Here is a 17319-nt window from a genome sequence, read left to right on the forward strand (position 1 = left end):
TTCTGTAGCCTGGGGCAAAGCTTTTCAGGGGGAAAAAAAAAAAAAGGAAATCCTTTTACATGAACCCTGACACCTTGTATATCCTTAAGAAGAAAAGAAAACACAGTTGAAAAGGCTGAATTTTTTTTAAGTTTGGGGACAGGGTAGATACAGGAAGATATATTGTCTTTCAAGTATAAAGTGTACAAGCTGCTAAACATAGTTTACTTCTTTACAGGATCATTTAAGATGAACATTCAATAATTATTAATATTTATTTGGGGGACAAGTGGAAAATGAAAACAAAGTTTTATAAAGATTAATTCAAATGAACATATTTACAATGGAACTAGAATTCCTTGTCTCCCTAGCTAAATAAAAGTCGTCATCTACTGCACCAGTGTGTATTTTCAGGCAAATACAGAAGCAAAACTCATTAGCTCTTTAAAAAATACACACATTTAATGTTGGTCTGTTTTAATCTAAGTAAAGCAATTCCAAAAATACAAACTGAACATCAGAGCCATGTGAACCACCGTGATAAAATAAAACAAACATTCACAATAATTACGTCTAAAGACAGTTCAGCTTAATAAATCATCTTCCAAGTATGCTAAAGAAAGAATTACTAAAAATACTGCTGGTGTTCAGTTAGAATTAAAGGACTTTGGGAAAAATGAAATAATATGATACACGTGGAGTGAATAAGGTTACACGGGATTTACATTTTCCATTACCCCTAGATATAAACAAACATTCAAAATCAACACAAACTCTGTGTGTTATTCAAAATATTGCAGCTGCAGGAAAGGCAACTTTAAATTAATAGCTAGGGGAAAATCAAGTTTTGGTGGAGGTAAACAGAAGTGACAGTTCTTAATTTGCACTTTTGTAAAGCTCATTTATACCTGGCCAACCAGGAACCAAATGCAGGACTACGAAGTTCTCTGCTTCTTTTGGCTATAATGTGACAAGAAAAGGTCATCTTTTGAAGATGTTTAAAGAAATAAAGCAACTTTCTTATAAACAGTCAAATAATCAATCAATGGAATAAATAAGTACTAACCCACATTTTTAACCGCTCTGTAATCACTACACTTTACATATTTTTCATTTTGGTGGCAAATTCTCCAAATTTTAGGCTAAAATCCACCAATCACTTTTAAGAGTAAAATGAATAGCCACCAAAATAAGAATATTCTTCTGTTTACTCTTTGGCTAAAAAAGAAAACAAACAAACAAAACAAAACAAAAAGAAACAGAAGACAGCTCTAACACTGGTGCTAAAAGAAACTTGTTTTTCTTTTTTTTTTTTTAACACATGTAAAATAAAGTTATCAATTTAAATCTTGGTACGCTGTATAAAAACAAGAGGTAATGTTGTAATAAAACAGCAGTTGTCTCTGCAGGCAACATACTGTTTGTTAACCCTGTGCAATAAAATACTTTGTTCATACTACACTTATTCAACATGACTAACAGTTACTACAGACATTTCAGGAATCTTCACGGGACTCCTATAGACTTACTGTTAAAACTGAGAGACATTTACAATCATAATGTGCCATGAAAACTTGAAAACGTTACTTCTAGTAGGAGATAATATTCATACTATTTGAATTTGTTTTAGGTACTGAACAGCTGAGTTACAAGGACTGAAAGTGAAAAGCATTCGAAAAAGCCCATGAACACTGTTGTTCACACCCTTCTTCAGAACACACTAAACTTGTCTGACACATTTCTCTTCATACATAGCAAGCAACAGCACCCAATAAAAGCCTGAGAAGAAATGCTGCTGTGTAAATACTGCAACTATTCCTGAAAAAAGAATTATGGGATATATACTCCAAAGCTGCCCATTCCCATAATTTGTATTGCATAGGTCACATAATCAATCACACACATATATATACACACGTGTGTATATATATGCACATGCAAAGAATATATTAAGACGACAATGAAGTCTAGTCACAGAGCAATTTACAGGCTCAATATATTTTTTACACTTTGAAAGAAAATTTCAATATTTTACAGTCTTTTAGTAGGCATTATATACACTGCACTTTATGAATTCTAAAAGGTATTGAAATAAATTTTTTCCAACATTTTGGTAACAAAACAGACAATGTTTCTCCAAATACTTGTGCTATCTATCTACATGATAAGTTTGCTCTGATAACCACTAACCACAAAAACTGACTCAATGGAATAATTAGAAAAATTATCTAACACCATGCATCGGTTTGAATCATTTTTAATATCCTATCCTAGAAACATTCTACAAATCTTAAGATTTAAAAAATTAAGTCTCTGTTCTGATTTTTAAAAGATATCTTTTTATGACAATATCCATAACATTGACAAGTACATGTTAAGGCTAGTATTATCTCCTTAAGTGACTTTTTTTTACCTTTTTTTTTTTTTTTTTTAAGAAAGATAGTAAAAGCCAGACTCCTTTAGGGCTTTGAACTGTACCTACAGAAAATGAGAGTGCAGTGAACATAATGTTCAGTCCTACAGTCAGGATGCAGTTGCTCCTTCCCATTCCACAAGATACTGCACCTTTCCATCAAGTGTCACCCGACGAGCCAATACTCGGTATTTTTCACCACATGCTATTCTACCTGCAGCACCAAAATAACTGGTAATGGAGTTTTTTAGATGATTGAGTTGTAACTCCTGATCTGCTAAGTTATTCAAAATCTCTGTGTTGAGTTCATCAAATTGGTAATCTTCTTTGCCTTCATCATCCTTTACAATTTCTGAGTTCTGAGTCTGGAGTGCTCTTCTTGGAAGACGACCCCTTCTCCTCCGTAAATGTGGTATTGCAGCAGGCCAAGATCTTCCTGTACGAGTTCTTTTTCTGGAGTCAGATAATCTATAGAACAAACAAGGCCACAATTGTCTACCCTTGCTGACATAAAAATCAGCCAAATCAAAACAACAAATGCTATATAAAATGGATTATCACTCGCCTTCATTAAATTCAATCACCTTCTTGAGGCTGACCTTTGAAGAGCTTTTCTTCCTTAACTATGTACTATTAAGCTTAAAAGAATCAGAGGAAATTTTTGATTTATGAGGCCAACGAGGCAAATTCTTACCAAGAGGATTTGTAAGTCAGGTCTTGTCAACATTTTTATCATTAAAAAGAAGACAGTTCATTCATTCATTCATTCATTCAATGCAAGAAACATTTAATAAGCACCTACTGCATACAAGACACCTTTCCATGTGCTTAAACAGATGGCAGAACTAGTATAAAGATTCTCTTCGTTACTAATTCTAGGCCTACTGTTAAGTAAGAAATAACCCTAACCTAGATGTCAGGGTACCTTGGGTCTAGCTCAATATGATATTGGCCAAATTTAAATCTCTTATCCTCTGTGTTCTCTTAAGTGAAGAGATTAAGTGAAGGGGCTGAACTAGACAATCTTTGAGTTCAGAAATATAATGATTTTATAAAACAAAGTCAAAATATAGCATAATAGGGGCTTCCCTGGTGGCACAGTGGTTGAGGGTCCGCCTGCCGATGCAGGGGATGCGGGTTCGTGCCCGGTCTGGGGGGATCCCGCATGCCGCGGAGTGGCTGGGCCCGTGAGCCACGGCCGCTGGGCCTGAGCGTCCGGAGCCTGTGCTCTGTGGCGGGAGAGGCCACAGCGGTGAGAGGCCCGCGTATCACCAAAAAAAATTAAAAAAAAAAAAATAAATAAAATAAAATATAGCATAACAGCTAAATTCAAAGATTTTATAATCATACTGCCAAAGTTAAAATCCCAGCTCTGTATACTTGTTAATAAACATACCATCTTGGGCTTGTTACAAAAACCTTCTAAGTCTCAGTTTTCTTATCCATAAAATGGGAACAACTCAAAAGATTGTTTTAAGAATTAAATAAGACGATGTACCAAAAAAAAAAAAAAAAAGCTCACATTATTATTATTCACAATTCATTTAAAAATGAGTTACATTTTAAGCCTTTAAATACTTAGAATTTTATATGATTTACAAGAGCAGTTTTTGAATTGTGAACAAAAATTAAACAAGAGGAAGTATAAAACCTAGAAGCTCATAGCTCTGGCCCCAAGTAAACTAAACTTTTCTTACCTGATACATCAAACTTCTGGAAAATGTTGCCCTTCTGAAGAGTTAGGTTAAATAAAATATTAGAGGGGAAGTCTACTATTGATAAAAATCCTGAGTTTAAAATCCTTTTATTAATAAAAGGATCTGTGTTCCTGATTCCAACTTATTAAAAAAAAATCCACACTTGTATATTAGAAGCATAAAAAGGTCTCACAGAAAACAGCACACCTATAAACACCAGGATACCTCTTCTCTGCGTACATAGCAAAATTCCTGACAAATGTGAAAATTTTAATGTCTGTGCTCTGAAAAGCAAAAATATTCAGATGAATATCAACAACCTAAGGAATCAACATATAGATTGCTTCTCAAAAGCTGAAAGACAAACTTGTATCACTTTCAATTGCTAAAAATTTATTTAATCACCACTTTACAAAGAAAAAGTCTAGAGGAAAATTAGTCAAGGATAAGAACATAAAATATCTACCCATAATGCCTGGAAATACTAGACGAGGTAGTTTCTTTTGCACTGGAAGCACCCGTGAAATCCACATCTGAGGTATTGGATGAATGTGCAGTTCCCTCAGTTCTCCTGAGACAAAAGAATTTAAATGGTATAACGACTATATTACATAACAGTAGAAATATTAATTTCCCCCCCAAAAGAAAATTCCTAAGGTAGGAGAAAATAACTTTCTATTTACCCTATAGAACAAGGTAAATCCAAAGTAGGATTCTCTGAAATTGATTCCTTATCCTGGAAAATAAAAAAACACACCTAAAGCATGGTTTCTAAAGTAAAGATATTAGTTTCTCAGTAATTTCAAGCAGACTTCCTCTCTGAGAACATATGCCAATATGTCCTCTTACCAAAGGTGGCTCAGCAGTCTTCTGAATCATTTTTCTTGTATATGGGCCAGGTGGACGACCTACAGACTTTTTCTTTCCTTTTTTTTCTATGCCATTGCTTACTTCCCTGAAACATAAAACCATTTATGTATTTAACCTCTGCACAAAGAAAACAAAAAGACAATGGACAATATACACTATCATAGCTCTACTTATGTGATAATTAGATTATACTTATATTTTTATATTAATGGTAATATAAAAACAACAAAGTTAAATCTACAAGTTTAGTCAAGTTCATAGATAATACATTCTAATTTAAATACTTAAGAGATATTTATATACAAAAGGTTTAAGAAAAAAGTTCTCTAATACAATTCTGAAAAATATATACCACCTAAATTTTTTTTTAAAAAACATAAAACGAAACAAAAAAATACTACTATATTAGATGGAAGATTCAAAAACTCCTTAAAGTTCAATTATTTCATTTAGGTTGTTACTATGTAGGTACTTGGGGGATGTTTCAAGAATTTACTATACTAAAAGTGATTACAAAGTTAGTAGTTAACCTCATGGAGCCAGGAAGTATCTATGTTAAAACAGAGTAGGTATAAACAGGGACATCCTGTGGGTTCCTAAATGATGCTAATCAGAAAGAGAATGAAGCCCGGGGTGGGAGAATGTAAAGGAAGAAAGAATCCTTCATACTGGGCAGGGGAGTCATTCAAGGACAAAATTAGAAAGATCAGGAAAACCATTTTTGAGACACAAAGGCAAATATCAAGCAATAGGAAGGGGAAAAAAGCAATAGGTCAAGAACATCTCTAATTAATAGAAGGGAAGAATGGCAAATATCAATACACAGAACATCCATTTCATTTATGCAACAAACATCTCCATATAAAGGGAATACTAACAATTGGAATACAAAGCCATTCCCTGTGTTAAGGGTTCACAATATAGTTTGAAGGTGACAAATGTGTATACAAGCAGGATAATAAAATGGTTTAAGTGCTATAAGAACATTATCCACGAACATTCAACTTAAAAACAAGGTAAAGGAACAATATTATATAATAGGCTAGAAAGAGGAGACTGGAGAAAACTAGGAAAGACTATCCCTCCACACACCAAACTAAGGTTGGGGAAAATAAAGGTGGAAATACAAGGAAGGAGAAAGTAGAGAAGCATAACTAGAACTATAATCAGAAGTTTCAAGGATAAGATGGATGGGGTATACATTTTTTTGTTTTTGTTTTTTGGAAAGATGATCACCATTAACATTTATAAAGGACCCCTGGACTAATAGGTCCCAGAAGAAACTGAGAATACCTTTAGAGAAAGTTAAACCATTACCTGGTGGCATCAAAAGAAAACCTTATAGCTACCACAGACAAAGTGTCCTATCAAAATCATGATAGGAATGAGAAAGATTGTGGAAATCTTTTTTCTAATTCATAATATAAGCAATTGTTAGCAAAAGATTAATGATAAAATTTGAAAGTGATAGGAATAAGTATTCTTTCTTTAAGAAAAAACAAACCCTTAAAGTAGTATCTACTTAATTACCAACTCAAATGGATATAAAGCACTGTCAACCCTCTGTAATTACATTTTCTTATTCTCCAAGATAATTATCTCATAGCTTGTATTTGCTCCTTAAATTTCCCTCTCAGCTATCTTTCCCTTATCATTTCACTGAGAAAACAGAAGTTACCAAGCAATAACTTTAGTCATCTTCCAAATGCTAAATCTAAAACAGAACCAGCATTTGTACCCACCTTTGCCTTTTACACCCCATTTCAACAGAGGGGTGTAAGTCCTCCTATCAAAGGCTACTCCCACATTTAGGCTCTAAATCCTGTCCCTTTTGGCTTCTCAAAGACTTTACAATATCTTCAGTTTCCTCCCCCTCTCCTATACCACTCTCTTCTCCACTGACACACAAAAACAAGTTACAATTATCTTCTGTCTATTAAAAAAAAAAAACATCAATTGATTCAGCTTCCATTCCCTTTACAGTACAGTAAAACTACTTCTGAGAGCTGATGATACATACCCTTTTCCACTTTCTTCCTTCTCTTTCAGAATTTTTAAAGATTATTTCCTTTTATTCCCCTTTTCCTTTATTATCATCATCATCATCATTTTGAATCCGCCCATGTCCCTTATTGTAGAAAAAGCCCAGTTTTGACACGTAAATTGGGCAGTGCTGGATTCAGTCACACTGACCCACTCCCATCTGACTTCTACCTTTACCACTCAAGCAGAATTGTTTTTGTCAAGGTCACTAATAACAGAATGTTATCTAATCCAATGAACATTTTTCTCTCATCTTAACCTGTCTCTCTGCAACAACATTCAGTAGTTTAATACACCCACATCTTTCTTGAAATACTCTCCTTCACTTGGTTTTCATGACATCAAACTTTCCTGGTTTCCTCCTATTTCACTGATTGCTTTCTGCTAGTCTCCTTCATTTACTTCACTTCTTTCAGAACTCTAAATGATAGCAGGACATTATTCTGGGCCACATTCTCTTCTCTTCCCCTCTCTCTCTAGGTAATTTCATCCATTCTCATGGCTTTATAAATCAGCTTCAAAATTTATTATCATGTGTCCTGACCTCTCCTGAGCTCCTGATTTACACACCCAACTGCCTATATCTAACATCATCACCACTTAGATATTCCTCATAAGAATCTCAAACTCAATGAGTATGAAACAGAAGAATGCTTTATTCACCTTGCCAAAATCTGTTCTTCCAGATCTTGGTAAGTTACACCATCCACTAGTTGCTCAAGCCAGATATCTGGGCATTGTGTAACTTAATTTCTCCCTTCCTTTCAGAAATTTAATTCATTAGCAAAGCCAGCAAATTCTGCCTCCAGTGCAGATCTTGAATCTATTTTCTGTTTGACTGCTACCACCTACACCTACATAAGCAACCATTATTTATCTCTCACCTAGAAAAGTGAACGAGTCAATTTTTTCTTGCTTCTATTCTTATCTCTACTGATGTTTTCCAAACAGCACCCAAAGAAGTATTTTTAAAGGATAATTCAATCTGCATACATCTTTAAATAGCTTCCCATTATTCTCAGAAAACAACCCAAACTCCTTATGAGACCTACAAAACTCTGTATGACCAAGCCCTACCCAACGTTTCTAGCACCTGATGCTATTCTCTAGCCCTCATTCACACCTCAGTAGCCTTCTGTGAGTTCCTAGAACATGGCTCACAGCTTCACACTTACTTTTGCTACCTGAAATATTCTTCCCTTTGTTCTTCACATTGTTAGGTCATTCTCATTCTTTAAGTTTCAGCTTAAATACTATCTTAAATAGGCCTTCCTTAAGCCTCCTTCTTAAAGTAGACCCCTACATCTCTATCCATCCCAGTACAGTCTAAATCTGTTTGCTATTTCCTAAATGGTATTAGCATGATCTGTAATTATTTTACTTGTTTATCACCTTTCTTCCCCACTATAATGTAAACCCCATCAGGGCAGAAAGAAAGTCTCATTTTTTATTATATCTCCAGCACTTAGACAGTAAGGTACTTGATAAATGGAATGAATGAACAAACGAATGAGAAATGAACAAACAAATGAACAGGCCAGTACTTAAGCTGTTTGCTAACAAAATCAATAGGGCCTATTCATGGAAAGCCTTAGATCTAAACGTAAATAAATAAACATCTAGCATTAACTCTTTGTACCTTGTCCAAGCAAGAAATTATAAACAGGAAAACAAGTCAGGGTCACTGCCACTTGTACTTTCAAATATACTAATGAGACTAAATAACACACATTTTTAGTTACAAATAAGCTAATGAGAAAAACTAAGCCACAGATCAACTTTTACCTTGAATCAGATATAGGTTTGGATGCCTTTCTGCCTTTAATTTTAAATTCATGGGAAGTTCCTTCAGGTTCTTTCTCTGCTTTGAAAGCCACATTTGGTGGCACAGGAGGAACACGAATTCGCAACCCAAACAAATGCTTCTTCTTCTTTATTTCTTTCCCAGACATAAACCTAAATTTTTTAAAAAAATTAACTAAAAATTTAAAAACTGAACACATATACATGGCAGACCCTAAGTTATAACTTTCAGATATAAAGCCTTTACACATGAAATCCACCCAATACTAGAAAAACTGACTTTTTGCCCCTTGCTTTCTTTGATTCTTATCTGCTCCAGAGCCAGTCCATAGTAGGATATGATGGGGGAGTAGGGAGAGAGGAATAGTATCAGAAGGGAGAAGAACACATGTCCATTTTTCTTTTTAAAATGTGGCATCTAACTTTTCAAAGTTAGAACGAAGAATAGAGAGTGGTGTCTTTTTAGTTCCAATATGTTTCTCCATATTTTTAGTGTCATCTGTCAAAAACATCTCAAACAAGGTTTAGGAAAAGAATAATTCTATTTCAGAGTGGATCTGTGAGGAGAGAAACCCTGGCCAGAAAGTAATTGGTGAAAGCACTGGAAAAGAAAATAGGAGACCAATCCTAGAGGCCCAGAAAATAAAAGAAGTGTCTGGTATGTCAGATCTGGAATTGGAAATAACCTGGAGCAGAGAAGTGACATTTCAGTGTGGGCCTGAGTTTCTGAAAAATATGCTCCTTAATCCTTTCCCAAAGTCCTTAGGGTTCTTATTCTAAAACACCCTCTTAGCTCTACTAGAGCATGCCTGGCCATAAAAACCACTACCAAATGCTTACATTGTTCTTCCACTTTTATATAGGTTTGAGAAAGGGGAGCTCCCATTTCTACCATAACAGGAACAAATGTATTTCAAGCACACTAAGTTGGATTACAGAATTCATTGTCCCATAAAGTATTTTTATGGCACTGTAACTGCTCGTGGCTTTTTGAGCTGGTCTAAAGATCTAGCCACTTGTAATTGTAACATTTTTTAATGAGGAAATGTTGCTAAGTTCAAAACAAGCAACTTGCTGCAAACAAAAATGTTATAATTCAATAGTTGGTTGGAACCAGCATATACATTTAAAAAATTATTTCTATTGCATTTTGAAAATATTTTTAAGAGACGTAGATATGCTGGTGTAAAAAAAAAGAAGGGAAAGATCTATACAAGAATGTATCAAACAATGTAACTTAATTATCAAAAACTTAAATCAAAAACTAATACTACTATTTATCAAAATACTACTAATTATCAAAAACTAATACTACTATTCTCTAAATGATGGCAATAACTAAACTTAAAACCACAGAAGACCTCAATCATTTAAAAACCCACATTCTCTATACTATATCCCCCTATCTTTTGCATATTCCTACCAGCTAGCAAGATTTTATTTTACTTTCAGTAGATTAAATTATAAAAACAAGTCATTATTGAGTATGCTTTTTCAACTGAACTGACCAAATTCCCCTGAGACACTGATAATGCCTCCCATCCACCATTCCCAGAGGACTGATCTTCCCTTCTCCAGCCTTTGAGAATCACTGCTTTACTCTGACTGAAAGAGAAGAGGACATTAAAAGGTTTAAAATGGTATGTACTAACTCTATAATCAATCCCACAATTCTTAATGCCATTATTCCTTATACTTACTAAATATCTCCCTCATAGGGATACATAAAATAAATCAACTTACATGGTCTTGTAATCATTTAATGCCTCCAGAACATGCTCATATCTTTCAGATTTTGGTGTGTCTGCCAGCTGTGAAGTATCAAGAAACAATTTAATGCACTATAATTTCATCAATTAGTAATACACAGGTGCCAGATAGAGGCAATGTGATACAGAAGAAAAGTGTACTGACTAGTAGTCAGATCTAAATTCTAATTCCAGGTCCTCACTGACAAGCTATGTGACCTAAGGCCATTTAACCTTTCAAAGCTTGTTTTCTCACCTATAAAAAAGGGAGTATAAATCCTTCATTAGTTTCTTTACTAATACTTGTATAGCTCAAATGATATGCCTGCAAGAACTATAAACTGTAAAATACAATAAAAATGGGATTTTATTATTAGTTATCATTAAATTTATTTTAATTCTATAACCTGGGAAAGTAATAATACATTAGAATTACTTTAATATCAACCATAAGAGCTTCTAATAAATATTAACAGGAAAGAATATAAAAAGTAAGGAGAAATATGCCATTTTATTTCCCAATACTTCTAATACTAATGCAAACCAATAATCTCTATAATTTAAAAAAATAATGTAAATTTGGGGATTTTATTTTCATAACAATTATAGACTTTGGTTAGCCCTAAACCCCAAAATGGCTCAGTAATTTTTTTATCATCACATACCACTTTAAAATCTAAACATTCAATTCTAGAAAATATTCTATTTTGTTCCAGAAAGTTTCTTTCAGAGTCATTTCTGCCTTTTCTTCAAAGTTTAAAGACTAGGGCCCAACAGAAAAACAATTAAGTTATAAAAGACCATCCTCAAAGCTACAAAAACTAAAACAAACAAAAAACTTCCAAAATATCACCACTGACTTTCAAAATTACTACTAGTAATTTTCTTTACCAGTTGAAACTCCCAAAGCTCAGAACTTCTTCAAGTAAAAAGAACAAACAAATCTGTCAAATAGAATATTAGAAATAGAAGAGACTCATAAAATCATCTACTTTTATTTTACAGATTAGTCAACAGATGTAAAGGTTAAATTGCTTAAATTCACACTGCTGGTTAGCTAGAGAGCTCGAACATGAACCCAAGTGACAATTAAGTACCTTCATTGAACATTCACTGACAGCCCATTCTCAGTGTATTGGGTACTTAAAAAAAAAAAAGAGGAAAAGGCAAAGGAAAGGAAAGGAAGGAAGGAAGCTGGTTTGCTGGTCATTCCTCTTAACCCTACCACACCTTCCTATTGTAATTTCTGAAGTGTCCAGTGATAGAAAATTTCTATTAAAGGAGAAATAATGGACTCAGGATTTACAGTTGGAAAGAGACCCAAGATGTCCATCTAATTCAAGTTTTCATTAATACTTCAATCCCTTTTATAGTACTGAGTCATGCAACCTTGGTTTAAATAGTACCACTAATGAAACCTAAAGAAGGAGCTCATTCCATGGGTGAACAAAACCTTCCTTCCTGGATTCCCTTTTTTATAAGACAGTTCTTCAAATATTTGACAATAGTTATCATGGCTAAGTATAAGATTAGATTAAAAATTTTAAGCAGCCCCATCACATGATTATTTCATATTAAGCTTGGCTAAATAATTCCATCCTCTTCCTGGTCCCCCACTGCCACCTCAACTCTAAAATCTTATTAGATGAACTGCTATCAAGCCAAGTATCCCCCATCATACGCTGCTTCTTCCATACTGTTGTTTGCATATTTAAGCCTAAAAGCAAAATTTAACAACTGTTGTTAATTTGATTTTGTTTTCAGCTCAGTGTTTGAGATGGTCTTTTCTCTTGATTCTGTCATCCTTCTTGAATTGAAGATAGAGAAAAAAACAGAACCCTGTGGCTCTCCATTAGAATCTCCCTCAAGAATATTTCCAAGCCATTGACTGCTTTTGTTACTATTACTCAATTAGTTACAAATCCTTTTAATTTTTATTTTAACCAGTTCACATTTCGATATCTTATGTGAAACTGAGTTATACTATGTCTACACCATGTGCATTAGCATTTGACGTAACAGTGTTGCTAATCATATCAAAAAAGAAACCAGGGTATTTAGCGTGGTTTATTCTAATAAATTAATGGCATTTTTTTCTTATTGCCTGTTTTTTTGTTGGTTTTTTTTTTGCGGTACGCGGGCCTCTCACTGTTGTGGCCTCTCCTGCTGCGGAGCACAGGCTCCGGACGCACAGGCTCAGCGGCCATGGCTCACAGGCCTAGCCGCTCCGCAGCATGTGGGATCTTCCCGGGCCAGGGCACGAACCCGTGTCCCCTGCATCGGCAGGCAGACTCTCAACCACTGCGCCACCAGGGAAGCCCCCTTTTTGCTTTTTAAATCTTCACAAGCCATATGTATGAAAAATCTGCTCTACAATTTTGCTGACATTCAACAACAGTTTCTAATTTCTCAAATCCACTCCTTTTTACTTTTTGAAAATCACAATGAACTCTCTTTTTTCTTTTGTACTTATTCTCTGTGGGTTCCCAGAAATTTTATCTGTAAGTTGCTTCCGCACTCCAGGACTGTTCTGCATAGGACTGTTTATTTCAACTCGCATAATGCGGTCAAGGGTTCCCTTTCTGTATTTTGAAAACGAAGAGTGCAAATATTATAATGTAAATCAAATAAGCTGTATTAGAAGAGCATCATGTTCTAGATCTTCCATCTGACCATGAGGTATATATATAATAGATATATAGATATATATCTATATATAATTGATATATAGATATATAAAAGATATAATATATATCTTCAACAGAATAATCATTTTTGTTCCTCCCTCTACAGACACTAATCTCACACTATGTTTTCACTTTCAGGGTTGTATATTTCTGTACAGATATACATGCTATTATGTATAGTTAAAATTCTTCCCTTCAGTAAAACACATGCCTCAATTACCAATATTTAATTCCACACCACCGAGGCTTAAGTATGCCAAAAGCTTCAGTAATTTGTTTACCAACATATACACTGCATGCTAATATACAACGCAAGGCCCCAAGTACTGCTTTTAACTAGATTTCTTATAATTTTCACTTAAAAGTATTACACCACCTCTACTATACTACATTTTCTCTAGCCAAAACATTGTTTCTGCCATAGTATTTCACTTGAATTTTACCTATGCTTTTCTCCCTACATCCTTCAAGTGAGGCAGCACTCAACACACTGCTCTCCTATCAACCTTTACGTGTTTAAAATTTAAGACCACAGTTAACAGAAAAGTGGGTTGTCCTTACAGAACTGAAATTTCAAATCACATTAGGAAGCAAAGACAAATGATAATAGGCAGATTCTAAAAAGTATTAATATCTCATTGTAACTCCCAAAAGCAATCTGATACAACCTCATTCTAAACACCTTATTGTATATAAAAACCTTAAGCAACTTTTATTTGGGATGTCAAGTGTTATATTACATAGTTTTACTATCTCAAAGAAAATAATTCAAAACAGCAGTTTCTCAAATAGCTATACTCGGTCTGTGTGATAATCATTAAGGCACCAAGTCTCAAAGATGTTTAACAAGATCACATAAGGAAATGATATAAAATAATCACTGTGTTCTAATATGTTCTAACAATCCTAAAAATAATCAAGAAAGAACAAAATATATGATACATAAATGTTAAATTTGCCTTTCAGTATGTAAGGATATAAAGTTGACCCCTGAACAACTGGGGTTTGAACTGCATTAGTCCACTTACGTATGGATTTTTTTTCACTAAATACATACTACAGTACTATACCACGGTTGGTTGGATCTGCAGGTGCAGAACTGCAGACAGGGCAGGGTGCAGAGGGTCAGTGCCTCTAACCCCGTGTTCTTCAAGAGTCAACTGTACTCTCTAAAATGTACTCTCTAAAATACACTCTCTAAAATTCTAGAGCAAACGTCTTTGTCATATAATCTATAGTCTGTATAGTAAGAACTGATGTTCAAAATGACTTGAGTGTTCGAAGGTACTCAACTAACCAATACAGCATAAATCCTTTCATTTACCTCACTTTGCTGTGCATCACAGATACTGTGTCTTTTTACAAATTGAAGGTTTGTGGCAACCCTGCCTCAAGCAAGTCTATCAGCTCCATTTTTGCAACAGCATTATTTTAAAATTAAGGTATGTACATTGCTTTTTAAAGACAAAATGCTATTGTGCACAACAGACTACAATGTAGTGTAAGTATAACTTTTATATGCACTGGGAAACCAAAAAATTCGTGATTCTCTTTATTGTGATATTCGTTTTATTGCAGCATGCAGCAGCCTGGAACTGAAACCGCAATATCTCTGAGGTATGCCTGTAATATACTTAGCATACAGCAATTCTCATGTTTTGAAAGTACAGTTGGCCCTCAGTATCCCTGGGTTCCAACTGCAGAAAATCAATCAGATACTAAGGGCCAACTGTACTACATCATTTTATATAAGGGACTTGAGCATCCTCAGATTTTGGTATCTGAAGGGGGTTCTGGAACCAATTCCCTATGGATATCAAGGGATAACTGTAATTAATGTTATTTTATAAAAAGATTTTGAATATAAATATAAACAAAAAGAAAATTTTATTAACCTAATTTTGAGTTTGTGACAAAATTCAATTTGCAATTCAATTTCAGGTAACCAAAGATTTACTACTTTAATAATTTGGAATAATACATTATTTGTATTATCTTTGTTTCTATTGCCACAAACATTTAGAAGTAAACTAAATGAAAACACTGAAAAAATATTACTGACAAATTTTATGGTCTCTTTATCATTAAAATCTCACTCTAAAAACCATTTACAATATTAAGATGAAAATATTAATACAGAGGATTAAAACCTGAACTTCCATCTGTAAATAACTAGTCTGAGGATGAGATGACTAACCTAAGACATCTGAAATATTTTCTTTTTTTTAATGCAGAGAAAGAGCAATGAGAAGTGACTAGAAAGTCACTTGTTCTGATAATAAATTTTATGGCTCCCAAAAATGAAACACTCCTCAGAAAAGTAAAACTTTTCTGTTGTAAAGTTATATTAGATTGTAATCATATTTTTACTTTTTAAATAAAAGAGATATATTTTTCCATTTTGGCAAAGAATAAGAAATTGAAATTTCTTATGTGTTAAGACATTATCTCATAGGTTACAAAAAATAAAACATGTACCTATTGCTGAAATAAACTTTTTCTGACATGTGTCAGAAGTTTAGTTGGAACTGAGATACCTGAAATTCATAAACTGAACTCATTTCTTTAAAAACATCTAATTATGGTTTTTATTATTTTCTATTTTCAGCCTCTTCAATAGAATCTAAATTACATTTTTATTTTAATAAAAAATGACAGCATTTGAAATCAATAAAACAACTTGAGTTTGTTTGTTTGGGTTTTTTTTTGATGTGGACCACTTTTTTAAAGTCTTTATTAAATTTTTTAGAATATTGCTTCTGTTTTTTATGTTTTGGTTTTTTGGCCACAAGGCATATGGGATCTTAGCTCCCGCACCAGGGATCGAACGCACACTCCCTGCATTGGAAGGCAAAGTCTTAACCACTGGACCACCAGGAAAGTCCCAAAACTTGAGTTTTTATATGCATGCCCGCTATCTACGTGAAGTAACCAATGCAGAATTTAATCATGTAAAACATAAAGTGTACTAAAAGGAATATAGATGTATCTGCATATGAAGTGCTGAAAGAACCATAGCTAGAAAGAAAGCATTTCAAATTAATGTATTAGAACATTAAATATTAAGATGACTATAAAGAACACTATACTTAACAATGCCTTTCACACTTTTTTCTCCCATTACTAATCAGTTTATTAAAATTTATCAAATTTACAAGTCACTCACTTTCTCTCAAAAGTCATCTGAAAAAAGCTTTTAACAGAAAACTTAATGAGTATTATATTCCAATTTCTAACACTCAAAACACCTTAGCTCAATTGATTTTAATATCTTTGATTTTAAAATCTAAGTATTCCACACATATTTATTTTATGCAACTGATCTACCACTAACTTTTAAATAAATGTGTATTATGCACTCCTTGATGCCCCATAAAACCCCCAGAACAACAACAAAAAAAACTTGGTATCTTACTTGATGTGAACCTTATAAACTGCCTCACGTCTAAAAGCTACAGATGCAGAAACTCTTCCTAAATTTCAAATCAGTTTAGTTTTTACCTCAAAAAGTAATGCATGACTAATTCCACATATTATAAAACAAAAAATTTAATGTCCATATTTTAATATTTAATATCTGTATTTTAATAATTCTAAATAAATGCTAAAAACAAAGTAAATATTAAAGTTACTCTAGTTATTTCCTTCTTTGTGCTATTCTGTAGTTTCAAAATCTTCAATGAATATGCATTAATTTTTACATTGCTTTTTCAAAAGAAGACTCTTTGTAAACCAGCATGAGTGGTTACACTTTGCAAACAAAAAGCAAATGAGATGTCAGAATGAGGGGGATAATCTCCAACTCAGGTAGCTTCACTCTCTAACTTAGCTAACACTACTATCGGGTCTCACTATTCCTGGAAGTTAAATATATATAAGGGAGTACCAACAAGAGAGGAAAGAAGAGTGTTGGTTATATCCCTAAGTTTTATTTATTTATTTATTTATTTATTTTTTGGCTGCATTGGGTCTTGGTTGCTGTGCATGAGCTTTTCTCTAGTTGTGGCTAGCTGGGGCTACTCTTTGTTGCAGTGCGTGGGATTCTCATTGTGGTGGCTTCTCTTGTTCCAGAGCACGAG

General features: G+C 33.7%; 1 protein-coding gene across 4 annotated transcripts in view; it reads right to left on the reverse strand.

The window, feature by feature from the left end:
* Window positions 1-235: 235 nt before the first annotated feature.
* MTF2 (metal response element binding transcription factor 2) overlaps window positions 236-17319 on the reverse strand; it is an 84870-nt gene continuing 67786 nt past the window's right edge. For 3 of the 4 annotated variants that reach the window (XM_022553299.3, XM_089919520.1, XM_089919508.1), the window contains 6 exons: window positions 10549-10616; window positions 8788-8958; window positions 4939-5044; window positions 4773-4825; window positions 4556-4660; window positions 236-2860 (listed from right to left, as the gene is read on the reverse strand). In XM_022553299.3, the coding sequence (XP_022409007.1) occupies window positions 2503-2860; window positions 4556-4660; window positions 4773-4825; window positions 4939-5044; window positions 8788-8958; window positions 10549-10616 (861 nt within the window). In that variant the 3' untranslated portion in view covers window positions 236-2502. The other variant, XM_089919513.1, reaches the window with a different exon arrangement.

The sequence above is a fragment of the Delphinapterus leucas genome, chromosome 1 (genome assembly GCF_059928025.1).
Source record: "Delphinapterus leucas isolate spDelLeu-1000000601 "Yukka" chromosome 1, BTC_Dleu_Yukka2, whole genome shotgun sequence".
Taxonomy (NCBI): Eukaryota; Metazoa; Chordata; class Mammalia; order Artiodactyla; family Monodontidae; genus Delphinapterus; species Delphinapterus leucas.